Source organism: Asterias amurensis, chromosome 8 (genome assembly GCF_032118995.1).
Source record: "Asterias amurensis chromosome 8, ASM3211899v1".
Taxonomy (NCBI): Eukaryota; Metazoa; Echinodermata; class Asteroidea; order Forcipulatida; family Asteriidae; genus Asterias; species Asterias amurensis.
Genome location: NC_092655.1, coordinates 22,617,789 through 22,636,050, shown reverse-complemented (window position 1 = coordinate 22,636,050; position 18,262 = coordinate 22,617,789). Strand labels below are relative to the sequence as shown.

The window sequence follows — 18,262 nt, the reverse complement described above, 5'->3', positions numbered from 1 at the left end:
AAACTAAAAAGTTACATCAGTAATAGACAAGGAAAACTGTTACAAAAAACAGGTCAGTAGCGTGGATTTTAAACAACACCCAAAGATAACACTTAAGCAAATACATTAGCATGGCATGGTAAACAAGGAGGAGAAACACAATAACAGAGTCAATTCAATATCATTGACTGATTGATCAATAGTTTGAATGTTGGATTAATTGATTGATTGTTATGATTGATTATTTGATTGACTTGACTAGGAACCGGTGAAGTGGCGACTACCATGCACGTCTTGGGTCTTCTGAAAGAGGTGATGTCATGTCTGCCGCAAAGCAGTTTGAAATTGGCCTGCGAGACAATCCTTCGACTGATGACATTAAGTAACGTGGTAAGTATTAAGCCTGGGCGACTAGTGTTATTTACTAGTCGGCCCTCAAATAGTTGTGATTTCAACACTCGTCACGACTAATGTTAAATTCCCAAGATTCATAGCAGCAGGTTTTCAGATTGCTCAATATGGTAAAGTTTGAGCTAAAAGGATTGAAGGAGTGTGTCAGTGATGTCTGTTTGTGTTTCGTAAGTAAACTATGTTGTCGCGAATAGTTGTGAGCGACACAATTGGTTCATCAAGCAAAACACAAACGTGCGAAAAGTACCCAAACCCTTTCTGGTTTATTATTCAAATCAACGTTGTTTTCCTCCTTCAGTTGATGACGTCGGTGTGTATGCAAGCCCTTCATGGGATGTTCATAGCCAAACCCAAGGCGTCTTACCTCCCAGCCAGTCTCAATGCTCAACTCATCAATGCATTATACGATTACCAACCGGGAGAGAATGATGTACAACCGATGCAGGCGTGGCTTGCTGTCATGGAAGCTGCTCACACTAACCTTGCAAGGTATGCAACGCAAATGCAGTATTCAGTTATGACGTTAATTCCATACTCCTGAGAATATCAGTACATAGAAAGTTAACAAAATACACTTAGTTACCTGTTCATGTTTGTTGTGTTGTCATTTAGCCTTCGAGAAAGACTCTGCTAGGGTCGAAGCGTCAGGCCATTAACTATTTTTTGCAAAATCGCATATAATTTATATGAGATTATTCATTTTGGTTTTACCATTACACGGATGTGTTTAAGCACTGTACACTTAGCACTTTCCCGAGTTCTTTTCAAAAAAACTTACACGCATGTTACTTGGGTGGGATTCGAACCCAAGACCTTTGCAATTCTAGAGCAGTATTTTACTAACTAGACCATTAAGACTGCCCGGTAGCTAGAGGCAGTTTGAATATAGGATCACGGAACTTGGGAAAGTCCTGAGTGAGTATACAGCTTTAGCAGTGGGTATCGCATTGATTTAATAGCCGTTAGATTTGAATCGGGGATAATGCTGGATAAAGAATCTGTTTGGGGATTGTTATTAAAGTTAATCTTTTGTTCCAACCTACAGACTTGACCAGAAGCTGTGTGTAAGTCATCTACCTCGAATAATGAACGCGGCAATGAACTGTTTTTTATCGAAACAGTCCGAAATCACTGTCAAGGCATCCAAGACAATCCAGGTGAGTGCAAGAAGTTTAAGGAATCAATTAGTGGAATACTTGTTACTCTTAACCCTCTTATTGTTTATAAAAGGATCAGCAACACGCTTCATTTTCACTGATTACCAAAGAGAAACCTCAATCACAGAGCTCATTAACAACTTGGGATGGGAGACACTGCATGTAAGACGCCTCATTGCACAGTCTAACATGTACTTCAAAATACACCATGGTCTCGTTAACATCCAAATGCCACCATCTATCAAGCCAGCTACATACATCGGCAGACAGGATCACATGCACCCTCAAGTATATATATACCATACCAGATGCCTCAATCGAACAATACAAATTCCCATTCGATCTATAAACAGTTCAGATCCGGAACCATCTACCCTCTACAGCAGTCTATGCGCCATCCATCTCAGCATTCCAACAGGTTGCCCTGCCAGCAATTAGAGTCCTCGATCTGGCTAGCTCTAGGATGCTGTAAACCCAGTCTGACTCTTGCAATGTGTAAATAGTGCCTTTTATAACACCCCTTACCAATATTCTACCTTTTCATTGGTTTAGAGCGCGTCATAGTATGTCTTAGTTTTACTAGACGACGGCCGTGTGATAGTGCATCGGTTTGCCGTGTGATAGTGCATCGGTTGGCCGTGCACTAGTCCGAAGACTATCACACGGCGTGCAGTACCCAGACGTCTGTGCGTGTACGAGGATGATAAATTAATAGTCTGTAACCATTTCGGTTTACATGACACCACTACATGCAGCACAGTAAAAGTTTACGCATTCTGTATTCGCGTCGTCCGTGGATTGTAGCATTCAGGTCTGTAACTTAATAGTATTTAGAAATGTTTGGGGTGTTATAAAACAAATATTGACTGCTTTTACTCGTGCAATGGTTAAAACTATGACTACCTCGGTGATCCCCGGAGCGTTCTATTTTCCTGAGGCGAAGCCCGGGGATGCTCCGGGGATCACCTCGGGAGTCATAGTTTTAACCATAGCACTCGAAGCAGTCAATATTTGTATACAACAACATTAATCCTTTGCATTGCTTGTTTCCGTAGACCCTGTTGTACGAGTGCGTTAAACCAGCCAGGGATTGGCTAGCTACAGAGCTGACTAAAAGCTCCTCCACACCGATACATAAGATGTTCCAAACTGCCGAGGGCGGACTATCCTACAAGTATCACTCCTCCTGGGGCCTGGTGCTTCAAATACTGAGATCCTTCTTTGAGGTAAGATGCAGTGAGTGGCTGTTATCCTTAAAGTGTCTGGGTACTTTATGTAGGACACAAAATACAAACAGATTAACATTAAACTTACACAGTTTGAAGACAATGATAGTAGAAAGCTTCCCTGAAAATAGTGCTTGCTGATGTGCTATAGTTTTTGAAAAATGAGTACAACAATTGCACCAAAAACAATTTGTTTCAGGAGACAAAAATTAATTTAGCATGTACACAGATTTACGGGACTCTCCTGAAAACATTGCTCTGTGATTTTCCCTTTTTTTCTCTCTCAAAAACTTGACGAGCTGAAATTTCTAAAGGTAAATTATGTTACATGCATTTTATTCTTGATGAGAATTCATTTTTGCTAACAACTTGATCTACAAAAGGTACTAAACCATTTAATGGTAGCTGCAGGGAAGGTATTGAACAGTCTGCCACATTCCATCAGAGACAGCCAGACAATAGACATTTTCATTCCATAAACATTGGATTTTTTTATATTTCTTGATCTTATTACAGTAAGCGCCATAATCATCCTTTTGGATACCGGCGCTATGGAAGACATCAGTATTATTATTAATGTGTTGGAGTTTCCATTCAACAGGTTATTGGTAAGGAAGGTTGCCATTTCATGAAGAAGTGTCTTCAGTCAATGTGCGATCTGAGAACTACGCATCACTTTTCCTACACCCAAGAGCTTGATCGCGCAGTAGGGATGGCTGTCCGTACCATGGAACCATCGTTTGTTCTGGCTGCTGTACCTCTGCAGATTACTGGGGACGAGTGAGTACATATATTATTATTATCATTATTATTATTATTCAACATTTATATAGCGCCTCCCCAAAGGATCAAAGTGTTATACAATAAATATTGAAAAGCACAAACAAAATGTTATATTAAACAGTGAATAAAAATACTCTGCACAGTGGCAAAGACTTTTAAAAAATATGAAGATAGACAAAATATGTTACAAGATGGCAAAAGTTCAAAAATAATTAAGTTACTAATAATGTTGATACAAGCAAAGCACAATGTCAGGGCCCAATTTCATGGCTCTGCTTACCGTAAGCAATGAATCGGTTAGCTGGCAGGTTTTGCTTGTCCGGGTGCCATACTCCACTTTATTAGGCATTTGTCTCTTACACAACTAGCTCAGAACTCTGGGGCTTGCTTGTAAGTGGAGAATGTTGATCATAAGCTCAGATATCGGCAGGTAAGCAGAGCCATGACATTTGGCTCAGGTGTTTTTTTGCCATTTCAAGTGTATCTTCTTTAAAAGGCACTGGGGTCGATTTCACAAAGAGTTAGGACTAGTCCTAACTTAGGACTAGTCCTAGGAGATATACAAATTGCATGGCTATTCCTAAGTTAGGACGAGTAACTGGTCCTAACTCGATCCCCAGTAGGTGATAGCTGTCGCTTCCCAGGTTGTATTGTAGACCTGGGTGTGATTCTTGGTTACATAGCTTCTTATTGACAACCCTGAGACAAAGATAATGACTTATAAGATCGCCGACATGAAAAATGCGCATATAAATGAATAAATTATTAAATTATTATAACATAGGGCTATATTGCTCAGTAGGTGGAGTGCCAGTATGTTAATCAAGATATCGCTAGTTCCAGTCCCGCTCCAGTATATTTGTCTTTGTTCAAATACATTTTTTTTTTTTTTTCAGAGATAACTATAACTTTCCTCGGAGCTGGCTTCTGCCTGTCATCAGAGACAATGTCTGTAACACCAAGCTGCAGTTCTTCACCAAGTATTTCCTACCCCTGGCTGCGAGGCTTAAAGCAAAAGGTTTGTTTGAAGAAAGTAAAATGGATCCACTAGATTATTGATGTATATCAATTGACCCAATTCACCTGACGTCATCATCAGAATAATATTGGATGCGCCATTTTGGTGGTCAATGTCAACGTGTGTTTTTCAGTGAAGTGCACGTTTTAGGCGACGCCGCGTTTACACGTAAACCTATTGACCACCAACATGGTGAGCGTGGCAACAGTCGCCGCGTGTGACGCGCGTGAGGGATCAATATCTGCCGCTAAAATATAAGTTTTAAACTGCCTCTAGCTACTGGGCCATCTTTTTTTTTTCAACACAGAGCTCGGGAAAGTACTAAGTATACAGTGCTAACACACATATGTGTATATTGGTAAAACCAAAATTAATATTCTTTATCCCCGATGCAAATTTCCATCTATTAGATGTATATGTGGTTTGCAATAACACCATGTGCATATGTATGTGCTGGGTAGATTATTTAGTCTACTACTGCAGAGAGTTTTGGAATTCAGGAGACTTTTCTACTGACGAGGACTAGAGAAAGCCAGTTGAAATGCTCAGACCAATTAAGAACACACGTGGCAGTGAAGTTACAGATGCTATGTCAGATTTTTGGCCGATTTGACCCAAAAATTTTGATTTAAAATTCAATAGGTATTTTGATGGGGGTGGAGAAAGTTACAAGCTTTCATTTGAGCCATTGCTCGAAAAAGTCCGCCAATTATAAGTAGCAGTAAAATAAAGTGCTCAACATTAGTTTTTGTCGGGATCCCGACGATATATCACGTCACCAATTCTTATGTGTTTTATAAGAATTTTTTTAAATTTTTGTCATGGTTCCTGACCATTAAAAGTAAAAGTTAAACTTTTTTTTTCGTTAGAGTGGGTGATACTCTTTGAAAGACCATTCACTCAAGAAAAATTATTTTGTTAATGTTTGGGGCCAAACATCTGACATAGCATCTTTAATAGCGAGAAGTCCCCTCGATCCACTAAGCAAAAATAGTTTCCCTACGGATTTCCTACCTTCCGCCCAGGTAGTAGTTAGAAAGCAGGACTGAGTCTCCTGGAATCCGAAAGTAGAGAGCGGTAGTAGAGAAGTCTCCCGATTTCCAAGAAATTCTACTTCTTGGTAGTAGAGTGAAAAGCAAGACAAGCTCTCCAAAAGAGCATAATCTACCAGGCATGCAACTCTTCCGCGTTTCCGCGGAATTCCGCGTTTTTTTGGTTTTTTTTAACGTGGAAAAAAAAAAAAAAAAAAATCTTTTTTGGGGGGGGGGATTTTTTTTCGGATTTGTTTTTTTTAGCCTAATATATGCCTGGCATTAACAGTGTACAACTACAATCATGTAAAATAAGCCTAGTACATGCTAACAATGCACCTAAGAGCATAATAAACCTCAACATTTTCTAGGGTACAATTTTGGGTATCATGTCCCGTGGCGTTTCGGCTGCCTCGCTCCGCACTTGCAATGTGCCTTTGAAAATGTTCCTCTTTTTTTTCAACGGGAAGTTGCATGCCTGATCTACACAGCAAGTAGATACACATGGTGTTACCGCAAACCAAATATATATTGAAACCTCACCATGCAATGTCTCAAATTCAGTATAAGATCATTGATGTTAGGTTGAGAGGGGGACTGAATGTGTTTGGACAACACTAAAAACATTGTGACTAAAATGATTGGTTGAGCCTAACTTTTCACAAGTTTGTTATTAAAATTATTTTTCAAAAAGTACTTGATGGCTTGACATTTCGACCCTAGCAGAGTCTTCTTTTTTTGTTTTGCCTTTGAGAAAGACGCCGCTAGGGTTGTCAAAAACCGCTGTGATCTAGATGAAATGGCGGTATATAAAACATGTTTGTAAACATTGTAAACATTGTTGAAACGCCAGGCCATTAAAATTTTTGCATTTTTACCATAGGTCCTTTTGGTTGGGAAGCAGTTTACAACAGCTAATTCTATTTCTCATTATTATTTTTCGTTACTCTTTTCTCATCAGCCATGGACTGCAGTCAGCAAGGTCGTAAGGTCGAGGGTAAAACCTACGATATTCTAGAGGCCCAAATATGGTCCCTACTACCTGGATTCTGTAAAGACCCTGTAGATATCAGTCCTGCCTTCAAGGGGATTGCTCGAATCCTTGGATCGGCCCTCAGCGACAGACCTGAGCTACGATATGATGTATGTGCTGCCATCCGACATCTTGTCACAAGAAATTTGGATAAAGGTATGACTTGAAAGCAAAGTATACTTTTTTCAGCCGTTGGATTGATTTCATCCTATAGAAATGTAAATACGCAATATAACTGACATCTGTAAGTTTCATTTCAAAAGGTGGTCGCATTTTTTAAATATCGTGGCGTGTCATGGCCATGCGGTTAAGAGCACCGGATTTAAGCTCTGGTGTTTGATCAGCAGAGTGTGGGTTCGAATCCCGCTCGTGACACTTGCTACGTAAAATTGGGGAGGTAGTGCTTTCTGCTCTACCGGCCAGGCTTCGGATTGATGATACCCAAGTACATCCATATGGACTGTAAAAGGGGTAACCCTGATCAGCCCTAGGAGTACGTGGCTACGGCCTCTGGAAAATAATAATTGTAGCCCACAACTTGAAGTGGCCTTCAGGCCTTGTGTGTCTGGCGACTTGCATAGAATAATTTTAAAAAATTGCTGAAAATTTGGAGCGAATATGTCCATTTATGAATAATAATCCCTAATAGAAATATACAATCCGAGAAGCTTTACGCGATTATGTTTCTGTAGATTCCAATTTTGGTGCATAGTATGGAAATATTGACTGCTATGAGGGGCACAGTTAAAATTATAGGCCCAAGGTGATGTCAAAACCATGACTATGCCCAAAGCGAAGCGGAGGGCATAGCCATGGTTTTGACATCACTGAGGGCCTATTATTTTAACTGTTCCCCGATTATTAAGCAGTCAATATTTCTTTTATATACCAAATAAAGATTCTTCTAATCAACAGTACTCTGACTATACGGTGAAAGGTCGTCTGCGAAGAACGGTCGTGCCGCGCCGTGACACGGAACGCTAGTCGTACATTATACCATATCATAGTTGCGTTGTTTTCAGAGCGGGCATAGTCAAATTACTATGCCCCGGGCATAGTCACTATGACGTCATCTTGATAGAAAAAGGGGGCATAGCTATTTCCATGACTCCATTTTTAAACAATCAGATTAGAGGATTCTATACATGAGGTATAAAAACACTGATATATTTGTATATAACCACATTACTTCAAAGTGAAATGTTTCTCGATATACTTTTTACTACCAAACGGTACTGTAGGCTTCCAACCAATAATTTTTTGTAGGTTATAGGTTTTTGTAGTTGTCTTTTAGAAAAATAATAGCATATTGAACAAAACAATTTTTCTTGAGTAGAGAAAATCAGCTTACTGGGAAATAATCAATGCTGTTTCGTTTATGTTTTTTAAATGGTTATTTTTTTTCCTGTAGAAGAGAATCGTGCAGAGGTGGCTCGCTTCGCCAAGAATTTCCTGCCCATTTTCTTCAACATCTACACCAGTGGAAACTCAAGGGAAGACACTACGCTGGCTGCTGTTCTTGAGACTGCTAAAGTGTACTTCAAGATTGCCGACCCAGAGGTTGGTTTTTTGTACTTTACGGGAAAGATTTTCTGAGTTTCGCCACAAAGAGTCCAAAACTATACATCCTTTCCACTTGGGGGTTTGTTTAAATTGAGTTACCTGGGTCATTACACTAAACGGATGCACAGTTAATCTTTTTGTTGGGCAGCTCATATGGTAGTATATGCCAAGAGGTGTGATCATGCCACACCAATCCTGAAGAGTCTTCACTGGCTACCAATTGATTCACGCTCTCGATTAAAGATCCTCCTACTTATGTTCTGTTGCCTCAATGCCTCAGCCTCTTCATTTCTCACTGACCTATTGTCCTTCAAAGAACTTGTAAGAAATCTACGTTCCTGTTCCCAAACTTCAATATTTCGCATTCAAAGAACCAAGCACAGTTGGGGGGATCATGCCTTATCTATCGCAGCACCAAGGATGTGGAATCATCTTCCTCAGAACAATCTACTTCAGAGGGCACTTTCAAACTTTGCTTAAATCTCACCCTTTTTTTTGAAAGCCTTCTGTACGGCGCTATGAACAATGACTGTTGGATTGGCGCCATATAAAAAAACCAATAAATTTATTGATTGGTTGGTAAGCAGTTTGTAATTGTGTTTTCTCTGTTACTCTTTTCAGCTGATAATTGGCTTATTTGAGAAGCTTTCCGCTAAGCTATCAGTCGAGACAGCAGATCATCATCCTCTTATGGACCTGGCCATTGCTCTGACTCCCCATCTCGATGAGGAACATATGAAGAAGATGTTTGAGATCGTCAACAAACTTCTCACGGTAAGAACTTGTGACCTTTGGATGTGATTTCACAAAGAGTAAGAGTCCTACATGTAGTAAAAACTTAACGCTATTCCTAAGTTAGGACTAGCAACTTGTCCTAACTGGAGATAAGACTAGTCTTAACTTTGTGTGAAATCTACCCCAGTGATGTGATTTTCTCCGTTTTTAACCCCCCCCCCAAAAAAAAAAAAAAAAAAAAAAACACCAACATGAAGATAAAATTCATAAAGAACGCCCCAGATTGCAGAGTAGGGTTTTTTAAACCAATAATAAATGGACGGAAGCGACTTCGTGCTCGCAAGCTTTCCTGCTCTTTACATTTTGCGCTCACAGGTTTTTTTTTACAGCCTGTCACATTCCTGTTCTTGACAAAACATGGTTATACAAAGACTTTTTCCAATTCTGCTTGGATTCCGTCTTTTGTTTTGAAGTAGTGTGCATTTTCAATAGTGCTTCAACAGAGTCAAATGGTAATCGGGGAAAAAAAGTTAGCAGAACCCAGAAATATGGCATGTCATGGCTGAGTGGATAAGAGCACCGAACTCGAGCACTTGTGTTTAAGGGGATCTTTTAGGGGGGCGGAGTTGTACTTCAGGAAACAGCAGGTGCTATAATAATTACATTTTTTTATACAATAATTGTTGCAAATAATCTGTTGTGTATTTTTTCATAACAGAGCACCCACCGCACAATGCAGAAGAAAGCATATCGCATAATGGAACACCTGTGCGATGGTTCCACGGAGGCAGGGCGCCAGTTTGTATCGTCACACCTACTGGAGCTTCAAGAGACGCTCGTCACTTCGCTCTCCAGTTCATCACCGGCCTCCAAAGGGGTATGGATACAATCTGGAAATTATTCAAATTTATTCGTGAATATTCAGTGAATATTGCATTGCAGCTTATCCTGTTCAATGAAAGAGGAAAAAAAGTCTTAAAGTCTTTGTCAGAAATATTAGTTTCTGTCGTAAGAAAAGGCTTTGAATGATGAATTGAGTGACAACAAAAAATGGGTTTAACAAGAGCAAAGTTTACAGTGCGGAATTTAATACAACCTTTGGATTAACGTGAGCTATCTAGCTCTATATAGAAATCAAAATGTTTATTTTGAACATCAAGTAATAAGCTGCAAGGGAAACTGACTGCCTTGATAGCTTAATTAGTAAAGTGCTGCCACATTTATCTAGTCAATTTGTCTGTGTTTAACTTTAAATTATTTCAAATTTACCCCCGCAGTTTCCCTTCTGGTATATTTTGTTGTGTTGTCATTTAGCCTTCGAGAAAAACTTTGCTAGGGGCAAAACGTAAGGCCGTTAATTATTCTTTTTTCATTTGAAAAAAGTTTCAACAATATGAAAATGTTTTACCACGATGAATAATTTTCTTCCTTTTCCCACCTTCAGCCCCGCATGAAATGTCTGATTCACATTATTCACGTCCTTCCCTCGGAAAACCTGGACTTCCTTGAAACGATCATACCAGAGATTATTCTGTGCACCAAGGAGGTCAACTCTAAGACAAGGGGCACAGCCTTTGAGCTCTTGGTTGACCTTGGCAAGGCAATGATGAGATGGTCAGAGGAACCAAAAGAAGGTATAATAATATTAGGTTCTTATATTATAAGTTATCACACAAGCGCGAGTGGAATACGGAAAAATATAGCGCTTCGAGGCCGCAGGCCAAGTTGGATATGGGCTGCAGACGCGCTATATTTTCCGTATTTCCACGAGCGCGTGTGATAACGTATTTATCTTCAAGCAAAGTTGGGGCGTGACATAGAACACACAATACGCAGGTAGTGATATTAGCCGTGCAATATAGGTTTTTATCACCACCCCGTTCTGCGAATCTGATTGGAGGATTAGTACTTGAAGATAAAGCGCTTTATCGCACCCCTAAGGGGCGAATCAAAGGCCTAAGTATCTTGTCCTGCAGGTATAAGTTATGAAATCTGTAGTTATTTTCAGATGCCGATGTCAAAGTTTGTTGAAAGTATGCCATTGACATGGACTAAAGGATTGTTCTGTTAACATGCAGTAAAAACATGCGACTTGGTGATGACTTCATTTTGTCTTTTAAATTATATAAAACGATCTCACAATTTGAATGTAAGGTATATGCCAGTAGCTGCCACATGAAATTTTGCCTTTATTTTTATTCTTAGATCACAGATTTTAAAGTGTAAGTGCTTGTGAGTTTTTACAAAAAAAATAGTTTGTGGCCTGACGTTTCGACCCTGGCAGAGTCTTTCTCGAAGGCTAAAATGTCATTCTCGAATTACTCTGCTAGGGTCGAAACTTCAGGCAATTTTTGGTGGGTCAGCAGTTTACAACAATCTCATTTTGGTTTTGAACTTTGGGCGGACTATTCTTCAATTTTTCTTTTGTATTCCTATTCGCAGCTTGTGTGGGCCGCTATATTGGTATGCTGTCAGCTGGTTTAGCTGGTTCCCCGCAGATGATTAGTGCTACGGTGCAAGCTCTTACACGAGTTGTGTATGAGTTTAAAGGTAAGTTTTTCCTCTTCCATTTTTTTTTGTTTCTTCTTGTTTTTCTTCGCAAATGTCTCTTGATTATCTGTTTTACTGCACTTGACAACTTTGGTAATTGTCAAAGACCGGTATTCTCACTTGGTGCATCCCAATATATGCATTTAATAACAAACCTGTGAAAATTTGGGCTCTGTTGGTAAATCGAGAATAAGTTGCAAGAGAATAATGAAAGAAAAAATACCCTTGTTGCACAAATTTGTCTGCTTTCAGATGCCTCATAGAAGGCTCCAGACCTGAAGCCTTTTAATATTTGGGTGAGAAATTACCTCTTTCTCAAAAACTATGTTACTGCAGAGGGAGCTGTTTCTCACAATGGTTTATACCACCAACATCACTCCATTGCTAGTTATCAAGTTTTTATGCTAACAATTATTTTGACTATTTACCATTAGTGTCCAGTGCCTTTAATGTTTTTTTGGTAATGTTTCGATCTCAAAATTTTTCAATGAAAATATTTGACGAGCAATCTATCTTAGTACAAGCATCAATCAATCTGATGAGTTTTTTTGTGTATTTTTTTTACAGTGTACAACTTTAATGTTTTATTTTGCCAAATTGTGCATTTTTGTTTCAAACAGTTCAGCAAGTAACTCTTCCTTAAATTTGAAATTTATAAGGGTTTGCAAAGATATCATGACATAATCTCTCGCTATGAGTTGTGGTGGTTGAACTGGTGGTTTATCAACTCAAAGTTTTGATCAGTATGGTCTAGTTGTCTTCAGAAGAATTTTGCACTTTGATTTTTATCCATCTTTACTCAAAACATGGAGTTGTGGGGCCGATTTGTTACTTCTTGAAAATGGTTATGCTTATTCCATTTGATAGATATGGCCAAATAAATCCCTCTGTTTAACCATCATTCAACCTAATGTGCGCAATAGATCCTTTGCATACCAAACTACATGCTAAAACAGTGACCTCACTGTGGTCAACGAAGACCTATAACATAACACAACAATTTAAAGCCAGTGGACACTATTGGTAATTACTCAAAATAATTATTGCCATAAAACCTTTTTTGGTGACGAGTAATGGGGAGAGGTTGGTGGTATAAAACATTGTGAGAAACGGCTCCCTCTGAAGTAACATAGTTTTCGAGAAAGAAGTAATTTTCCACGAATTTGATTTCGAGACCTCAGGTTTAGAACTTGAGGTCTCGTAATCAACCATCTAAACGCACACAACTTCGTGTGACACAGGGTTATTTTTCTTTCATTATTATCTCGCAACTTTGATGACCGATTGAGCTCAAATTTTCACAGGTTTGTTATTGTATGCATATGTTGAGATACACTAACTGTGAAGGCTAGTCTTTGAAAATTACCAATAGTGTTCACTGCCTTTAACTTTAAAAAGGCGCTATTTCATCAAGATCATAGCGCACTAGAAAGCAATTAACATGGAAAAAGTGAGTCTTAAGAACGTGTACTCAGACTTGTACTTGATCCCATAACCTTGTTGAAAGTCATAGGGGCACCACAGCTGGCTTATTGACGATTGTGCGCCATCCAGTGCGGTCTTCCGCTAATTAGAACTACGAAATGTAGATAAAGTAACAGATTCACTAATGGCAGTAGGGAGATTGTTCCAAATCATTGGCCCACCAACAATGAAACTTTGTTTGCTCGGGGAGCATTCAGGCGAGTGATGACAAGTGTCATCCGTAGAAATCGTGGAGGAGTGTAGTGTGACAGAAAAGTGGATATAGATCGAAGAGTAGTTTTGTTCAAGCATTAAACATTGAAATGGATTCGTTCTCTAATCGGTAGCCAATGAAGTTCCCTATTGGATAGGGTAATATGTTCTATCAAGGTCGTGTTAATAAACAAGTTGCACTTTTTAAATCATCTATCAGTGAATGTAATAACTAAGTCCAACAGGAGACATGAATAGTGTTTTAAATTTTGCCCAAAACTGTGCTTCTTATAAAAATAAATCCTGAATCTCATTATATGTCAATCAGAAACAAGTAACAATTTCAAGAACTGAATTCCAAGGTTGATAGATACATAGCAAAAGTGATATCCCCCTACCTCACTCACATTTTAAATAGAGCCTACATGTAGCTGTTTTTGTTTTTATCGTTTCCAGTTTTGGCTGGTGCATTCTCATGCAGTTGCTTTCCGTCCTTTTATTACTGTAAATGCCGCGTTTTCTCTTGTTTATGTTTTTATTGCATATAATAAAAATGTATTTCTTCTCAATGTTCACTGATTTTGGAGTAGGTTTAGACATGCTTTTTGGGAGGTAGTGCCAGTAATAAAATATACCGACGTAGGTCATAATGAAAGAATAAACCATTAAGCGAAATCAGAAATGGTCCTAAATGTTTTTGATGAAAGTACAGGTACCATGCAGCAGTACAAACATATATGCAGCTGAATGAGCGTACATATCATTTAAAATAATTATTAGTCGTTGGACTGGATTCATCACAATCTATGCACCCTTGGGAAGCGAGTGTAGAAGAACAGCTGATCTGCAGTGGTCCCCAATATCACCATTGGCTCAAGATCCCTTGTGGTCATCTGGACATCAATAATTTCGCCCATTTTATGTTAATAGTCCACAATAGTCCACATTTGTTTGAAAACACGACCTGTACGTACTGTACAAAATACACACTGCTCACCTTGTGTTGTCTTAAACAAATTTATATTAAAAAATATCTTTATCTGTCAAACACTTTAAATTTTTCCACAGTACTTTTCAAGTTTAATTGAAAATAAACAAATACTATAAAATGAAAACAATTAGAGGATGCCTTTTAAAATCATGTAAACCCATACTGTACATACATGTAAACATTAAAGCCCCAAATAGACTTTGTCTTCCAAACTAAGTAAATTTTGTTTTTATGTACACATACATTGCCTTTTAAAGCCATTGGACACTTTCGGTAAACAGTATTGTCCAAGGCCCACACTTCGTGTATCACAACTTCTATATCAATTAACAAACCTGTGAAAATTTAGGCTCAATCGGTCATCGGAGTCGGGAGAAAATAACGGGAAAACCCACCCTTGTTTCTGCACGTTTCGCCGTGTCATGACATGTGTTTAAAATAAATCCGTAATTCTCGATATCGAGAATTGATATTGTTTTAATGTTTTCTCAAAAAGTATAAAAAAAAAAATTTAAAAAAAAAAATTAATAAAAAGTAAAGCATTTCATGGAATAATATTTCAAGAGAAGTCTTTTACCATTATCTTCTGTAAACCCTGTAAGTTATTTGTAAATCTGTGATTTTTTTATTTTTTGCTGTTCCAAAAGTGTATAATGGCTTTAAGTAAAACATGATATACATAATTCTATTTGTACAAAAGTAAATGAAAATGGTTCACAATTTGGAAACCCACATGATCGCAGGACCTGTAGCTCAAAACTTTTATCGGACCAGAATTTTGTTTATTTGAACAAGCGCAAAGAGAATGTCTTATTTTGTCAGATATTGGAAAAGTATATTTTGTTTCTCAAGAGAATTAACAGATGTTTGTCAGACTCAAAGTTTTTAAGGTTTATGTGTATTAAAGATTTTACACAGTGAATTTTTTTTTACTCAACTGGAAAAACAAAAGACTGTCAAACTTGTCTGGTCATTAGTGTACTGGGTTGCCCAAAGCCAAAACCACTTGCCTCGAGAGTGTGGTCCAGCGTTTACTTTCGAGACCTTGATGGAAATAAAAATGTTATGAGCTTGGCCACCTCTACCTGCCTGAAGCAAATAATTGCAACCATTGAAGTATTAAGAGTATCGTGGTAGAGCTGACAAAATAGACAAGGACAGTGTTTGTGTTTTGTGCGGTCAGCCATGAAATATCAAACATGTGAAAATTCTGGCCTTAATCCGTTGTGCGAGTCGGGAGAATTAAGTTAAAGCCATTGGACCCTTTTGGTAAACAGTGTTGTCCAAGGCCCACACTTTGTGTACCACAACTTCTATATAAAATAACAAACCTGTGAAAGTTTAGGCTCAATCGGTCATCGGAGTCGGGAGAAAACATTGGAAAAACCCACCCATGTTTCCTCGCGTTTCGCCGTGTCATGACATGTGTTTAAAATAAATCCGTAATTCTCGTTAACGAGAATTTATATTGTTTTACCGTTTTCTCAAAAAGTAAAGCATTTCATGGACTAATATTTCAAGAGAAGTCTTTCACCATTACCTTCTGTAAACCCTGTAAATTATTTGTAAATCTGTGAACTTTTTTTTTTTTTTTCTGTACCGAAAGGGTCCAATGGCTTTAAAGGAACATTACAGAATTGGTTTTTGCTAACAAATCAGTTGCTGGCAGTGTAAGCACTTATTCCACCATATACATAAACTGACAAACCTCTAGAAACTTGAGATCGATCGGCCATCTCGGTCACAAGAAAATAGTGAAAAACCGATTACACATTTTTGCATGACATCGCTGCAAAAACTAAAATGAAGAAAACGTTCAGTGAGCGATAAACTCCAAACGGGGAATTAGTTTAATTTATTTCTCATCAATTTTAACATTTCAGACAGATATGTTTCAAGGGATGTTTTCTACTATGTAAATCTGTGATCTTCACGTTTTTTTGTTCTTACCAATTCTGTAACGTTCCTTCAAGTTAGACCACTTTGTTAAGTTCTGCTGAACAAAAATCATGCTTTCATACCATAGCCTTTATATTCATAGAATATCAATGTTTTATTGCTTTCTGGGTGGGATTATTATCAATAAGAATCATTTCGTAACGTTTACCCACTTCAGAAAAATGTGATTTCTAGAAGATTTGGATGGAATTACACACAAGTCTAATACACCCCTAGGTACCAACATTACAGCCCCACACATTCTTTATACACATATTATTACCCTTTATTAAAGTACTGCATTTAATCAGGGACTATTGGAACGCTTGGTGGCAGCAGACTTACCAGGTAAATCCATTGTTCTTGGTGAAGTGCGCATAATCAGAATTACGCAAACAATTGAAATTTATCCTGTAAGTCTGCTGCCACCTATCGTTCCAAAGTCTCTTATTGGTACAAATAGATTGAAATTGTACATATTATTTTTGAGAAAGTCCTTTAAAAAAATATGAATACCAAGTTTTAAAATATAGTTTCAAACTAGACCTAAAATCAATCTTTAAAAAAAATTAACATCCATATTGGCAATTACACGTATGCTGAGTTGCCTACGAAACGTTAAGGTACTGCGATATCCTCTAACTACCCACTCAAAAGTCAAAAAGTTGCATGTTGCATGGTGAAAAGTACTGAAGCTGGTGATAGTATATTAAACTATTTTTGGATACTTTGGATTCTGAGAAACAATTCATGCGTGAAAACATTTATAGGTCGGTGTTTGTTTGTGAATGCTGGGGCTAAGGATGCCGTTGGTACCAGTTGTCTTGCCTACTGGTGGATGGATTTAACATTGTTTTGAAAAAAATGTGATGTGCTCTTAGGTTGTTTTTTCGCTGAAACTTTCACATGTGACTTGTATTATATCCTTTCTTTTTATATATTTTTTGCCTATAAATCAGTATTCCAGTAAACAAAAACCAATCTTTGACACAGCTTTCAAATTAAGTGCAAAATGAGTCACCCTTATTCCTCCAAGCTACTTAAGTCTGACGCCACCTAGCGTTCCAAAATCTCTGATTAGTACAAATAGATTGGAGTGTTTTTTAGGTGTTCACAGCAAGAGAAATTTTGGGTTTGATTTCTTTGCAATTTGCAATTTGACGAGCTATTAACGACACTCTTTTCATTGAAACAAACACTGACCACACGAAAGCCGAACACCTAGTGTTTGCTCAAAATTTAGAAGAAGGAAAAAACTGAACAAAAAATCATTTAATTTCCCAATTACACCAAAATTGTTCGAGTTTGGACTACTATTCTATTTTTTTATTTAAAGTCATGAAGTAAAATCTGAATACAAAGTTGATAAAAAATAATTTCAATAAGAATTTAACATCATGGACCTTCTCAACTCTGTAACCCGTTATACCCCCCCCCCCCCATCACACCGAATTCGTCCTCACTACATTCTTGGTAGTCCTGGTGCAAGACGTCATCCACTATCGTAGTCCCCGGCACGTTCCCTCCTAGCTGCGCACATCACTATCATCTTGCAACAAGACTACATTTTTCAAGAATCTAGTGAGAATGAGTTCTGTGTGATGGGCCACAAACGATCGCAAGATTTTACCTACTTCCATTCACGCGTTAATAAAGACACATTCTTCATTTGGACCCGTACTGTTTGTGAAGAAACTTCTGAGAAACTTAAAACACAAAAGCCTGACACAGAAGTGTGGAATGACTCTTAAAACGTTAACAAACAACACTACATGTATAGACTGACTTAGTATAAACCCTTACCTCAAGTACACTGTATAGGCCAAACTCATAAAACTGCAAAACAAAAAATGTCTTGATTGATTGTCCAAGGACGAAATAAAATGCAGGTATATGCTTGCCCGTAAACATAGAACACAGAGAAGGCTGAGCTTGACTGTGACATGTATGTGTCTGATGCACACTTATTCTGTGTCAGCTATGGACATTAATATCATGTGACAATCCTGTAGCAAAAATTAGAAAGCTCAACCAATGGAAAATCTAAAATTGGCGGCACATTACATGTATGCATTAATAACTTTAACCCTTTAAAAAAAAATTAAATTCAACTTATTTAAAGAAAAATTAATTTAATATAGAACATGATGCTTTTACAGCATGTAGAACT

The 18,262-nt window shown here is 38.0% G+C and overlaps 1 protein-coding gene across 1 annotated transcript in view; it reads left to right on the top strand.

Moving 5' to 3' along the window:
• The window catches only part of LOC139941083 (RRP12-like protein), a 62,047-nt gene that overhangs the window by 7,402 nt on the left and 36,383 nt on the right, over nt 1-18,262 (top strand). Inside the window, exons 7-18 of the mRNA XM_071937505.1 lie at nt 242-369; nt 689-879; nt 1,436-1,547; nt 2,603-2,773; nt 3,375-3,553; nt 4,453-4,574; nt 6,567-6,794; nt 8,050-8,198; nt 8,823-8,975; nt 9,655-9,813; nt 10,381-10,570; nt 11,379-11,486. Of these exons, the coding sequence (XP_071793606.1) occupies nt 242-369; nt 689-879; nt 1,436-1,547; nt 2,603-2,773; nt 3,375-3,553; nt 4,453-4,574; nt 6,567-6,794; nt 8,050-8,198; nt 8,823-8,975; nt 9,655-9,813; nt 10,381-10,570; nt 11,379-11,486 (1,890 nt within the window). The remainder of the gene's footprint in view (nt 1-241; nt 370-688; nt 880-1,435; nt 1,548-2,602; nt 2,774-3,374; nt 3,554-4,452; nt 4,575-6,566; nt 6,795-8,049; nt 8,199-8,822; nt 8,976-9,654; nt 9,814-10,380; nt 10,571-11,378; nt 11,487-18,262) is intronic.